The sequence below is a fragment of the Apis dorsata genome, unplaced genomic scaffold, assembly GCF_000469605.1.
Source record: "Apis dorsata unplaced genomic scaffold, Apis dorsata 1.3 scaffold_247, whole genome shotgun sequence".
Lineage (NCBI taxonomy): Eukaryota > Metazoa > Arthropoda > Insecta > Hymenoptera > Apidae > Apis > Apis dorsata.
This window is the reverse complement of record NW_006263526.1, coordinates 564434-568509: the sequence shown is the minus strand read 5'-3', so window position 1 is coordinate 568509 and position 4076 is coordinate 564434. Positions and strand designations below refer to the sequence as shown.

General features: G+C 23.9%; 1 protein-coding gene across 1 annotated transcript in view; it reads right to left on the bottom strand.

Annotated features, from left to right (window-relative positions):
• Window positions 1-489: 489 nt before the first annotated feature.
• LOC102672982 (alanine--glyoxylate aminotransferase 2-like) overlaps window positions 490-4076 on the bottom strand; it is a 7801-nt gene continuing 4214 nt past the window's right edge. Inside the window, exons 5-9 of the mRNA XM_006615975.2 lie at window positions 3263-3356; window positions 2885-3093; window positions 2572-2797; window positions 1805-2203; window positions 490-881 (exon numbers count right to left, since the gene is read on the bottom strand). Of these exons, the coding sequence (XP_006616038.1) occupies window positions 777-881; window positions 1805-2203; window positions 2572-2797; window positions 2885-3093; window positions 3263-3356 (1033 nt within the window). The 3' untranslated portion in view covers window positions 490-776. The remainder of the gene's footprint in view (window positions 882-1804; window positions 2204-2571; window positions 2798-2884; window positions 3094-3262; window positions 3357-4076) is intronic.

Sequence of the window (4076 nt, the reverse complement as noted above, 5' to 3'; positions counted from 1 at the left end):
TTTTTTTTTTTTTTTTTTTTTTTTTTTTTTTTTTTTTTTTTTTTTTTACCTAGTATAGAGTAAAGAGAAATATATGGAATACTTGAATCGTGAAATTTAAATTTTATACCGCAATATCGTTATTAGAAGATTAAAAATATATCAAAGATCAAAAAAAAAATTCAATTGTTATAATCGATGAATGTATGATGTATCATCTTCTAATTTATAGAAATTAAAAATGAATTCTTTTATAAATAATTTTAATTTTAATATATTCTATCAGTTCCTTATGCAAATAATTTGAATTTTATCTGTTGTAAAATTTATATAATACTTAGATATATTTAAATTAAAAAGTACATAATTCTATATTGATATAGATTTATATTTTGAATCATATTCTTTTCAAATTTAATGATAATTCAGGTATAGAAAAAAATAAATAGATAAATACATATAAATAAATAAATTATATTTTCTTATATTTTATTATAATTATTATAATTGTAAAAAAATAAATTATATTCATAAAGAAAATATATTTATTAAAATATATTTCACAATATCATTTATTCATTTTGTGCTATATACTCAAATCTCAATTTTAGTCTCATCTCTCTCTGTTCATTTACATTCTTTTTGTATATACATATACATATATAAATTATTTTCCATTCCAATACATGCATAACAGGTTTAATCATTCACATCACGAGCGATAATATTTTAAATATATGCAACGTACAATTCTATAAATTCTCATATATACAACATCACTTTAAATTAATGACTAATTAGCGAACGAGCAATGGCTTCCCACTTGGACACGTAGATTTATCCGTATCAACATCCATTTTGGAGATTGTGGCTTGTAAAATCGTCGTCCTGGATTGGAATTTCTGAAACAAACATAATTAATTTTTTAACTATTGCATATTGATATTATCAATTAATTTTTTCACATAGATTATTATACAATTTCTATATAAAAGTATTACAATGGTCATATGTCTATATTACTAGCCAAAAATTTAAAAAATTAATTTCCTATAATTTTAATTAATAAATTTTCTTTTAATTTTTGTTATTAATTCGAAATTAATGCTATAATTATCAATAATAATTAACTATTTTTAAAAATTTTAATAAATTATACATGTACTGTAATAATAATCTATTTCTTTTTAGATTCTATGAAAAATTAATAATTCTAAACTAATATATCTGCTTTTGAAATAATGTAAAAGAATTTTTTGTAAGAAGTTATGATCTATAAGAATATATTTAAATAATTTAAAATAATTCAGTAGATATTGATCAACCATAGCATCTTTATTTCTATGTTATCATAATATGCAATGTCAGATACTTTCATTTCATTCAAAAAAATAAGTGCACTTGGAAAAGTTATCACGTTTCACATCCGGTTTTCGATCCTCATGATGTTTTCACAATATTACGTTACGAAATATATAATATCTTATTTCCTTTCAAAATTATTTTAGTAAAAATACCAATAATATAATAATATCCAATGTAATTCAAGTTTAAAAATATAAATTAATTACATTTTATAGATTTTTATATAAAATCATTACTTGCCACAATAGATAACAAGAAATATATCAATTTTATAATTATAAAAAAATTAAATATTTTAAAATACCTTATTTTCTTGAAACAATTAATACAAAACTCATCCAAAATCTTTAATAATTTCATAAATAAAAATTTTAAAATAAATAATCTCCATGTATATATCTTCCCTTATCTTCAAATTAAAAATAATCTTACTAATATGTAAATCACGAATAATAATCACCTCTTCAACGTCAATATCTACTTCCTCGAGAACCTCGTCTAAAATAGATACCAAATGATTCACATTTTCGATTGTGAATACCATCGGTGGTTTCAATTTTAAGATATTATCATCCGGTCCATCGCTGCTTATCAATATCTTTTTATCCTTCATTCTGGAAACAACGTGTTTGGCTTCAACTGTTGCTGGAATTCTCTCGATCCTATCACGAACCAGCTCGATGCCCGCGAACAATCCAACGCCTCGTACGTCACCGATAATCTTTCGTCGTTTGGCAAGTTTTCTTAACTCTGTCATTAGATGATTGCCAACCTTCAACGCGTGTTCTTGAAGATTCTCCCGCTCGATCACTTCCATCACGGCATTGGCTATGGCACAGGACACTGGATTCCCACCATACTAGAATTCGAGGAAATTTATTTTGTAAGTTAAGTGATTTTTCATGATCGAAAGAAATGATTAGATTAATTTTGGTTTTATTTTATCACGTAAGAAAGATATTTTCATAAAAATACTATCTAATATTTTGAAATATTAGAGAATAGTTTTATCATATTATTTTCTTCACATAGGATAAATAAATTAGATTATTTCTAAAAATATACAAGATTTATACGAGTTTTCTAATTGTGTAACTATTTCATATAAAATGACTTCAAGGAGAATACATTCTGATAGATTTACCTATAAATAAATAAAAAAATATAATAGTGGAACGGATAAAAAACATAAAAAATTAAAAAAAATTAAAAAATTTAAATTTTTACCGTATTGAAATATTCTATTCCACTGTTTTTGAAGCTTTCAGCAATGGCTGGAGTCGTAATCACGGCCGCCACCGGATGCCCATTGCCCATAGGTTTACCTACAGTGACTATATCCGGAATCACGTCTTCACCATAAAGTTGAAAAGCCCACATGTGGCTACCAACCCTTCCAAAACCAACTTGAACCTCGTCCGCGATACAAACACCACCAACTTCTCTTACATATCTATAATTCAATTAATTAATTAATTATTTTATAATTAGCGTTATTAACTAATGATATTCAATAATTCAATTTAATATCGAAATATACTTGTATGCGTTTCTGAAATAATTTTGTGGAGGTAAAATTTGTCCACCAACAGACATTAAACTTTCCGCGATGAATGCACACACTCCTTTCTCTTGATTTTTGAGATTCTGACAAATATCTTTAACATCGTTGGCATATTTCACGCCAAGATCTTCTTTGGGATAATCGATTTCACGATATTTTCCTCGATAAACATCAGGACAAGGTGCCTGGAAATTAATTAATAAAAATTAATATAAAAAAGAATTTATATCATTTGATAAATGGGTAATCAAGTACTTATTAATATTTAATATTTCAGATAATTCAATAAATTGGATATTATAATTTAAATAACTTGATATAGCAATAGAAATTTTGTATTTCAAATTTTTTTACCACATGAACCCAATCTTTCTTGCCAGGCCCGTTTGGATGATTGAACTTATATGGCGAAATATCGATCATCGATGTTAAATGGCCGTGATAAGCACTAAAAATATAAGAAAAAATAATAATAAACTATATCTTACCTTGTTGTCAATTATTTCAGTACTATTGTTCTATCAAATTCTAATTAGATTTTTTTCCAGATATTTAAATAATTTATGCATTCTATCATTTTTATACTTTAACCTAATATATTTATATATTTTACTCTGTCTCATTAATTTCTCTTATTTATTTTCTTTGATAATTTAAAATATTTTACCTGATGAAAAAGATTCGTTTATTGTTTTCATATAATTCCACATTTTAATATTTTTTTATTCCTGCGAATCCATATGTAAATAATTTTAGATGCAAAATTTACAAAATATATATTTAAATGCATACCTTATCATATATCTAAATACACGTAAACATATAATAAATAAAACTGAACTTCAATTTATATAATATTTACAATTAATTTTTACATATTAAATTAAATAATTTTATATTTCATAACATATTTTTTATATATTTTTTCTTTCTTTCAAAAAATTTCTTTTATCTAGCTTTTTTAACACGTTTACAAGTTTTCTTTTTCACTTTAGAACATTTAATAAATGAATTTATTTACAATACTTCACAAATAAATAATTTTAAACTTAAAACTGTATTTTTTATTTTCCCTTTTTCTATAAATTATTGACAAAATACATTTTACGCATAAGAAACGAACTAAATATACGAATTTAGTACTGGTGGCGCCATCTCGCGTTTGGAC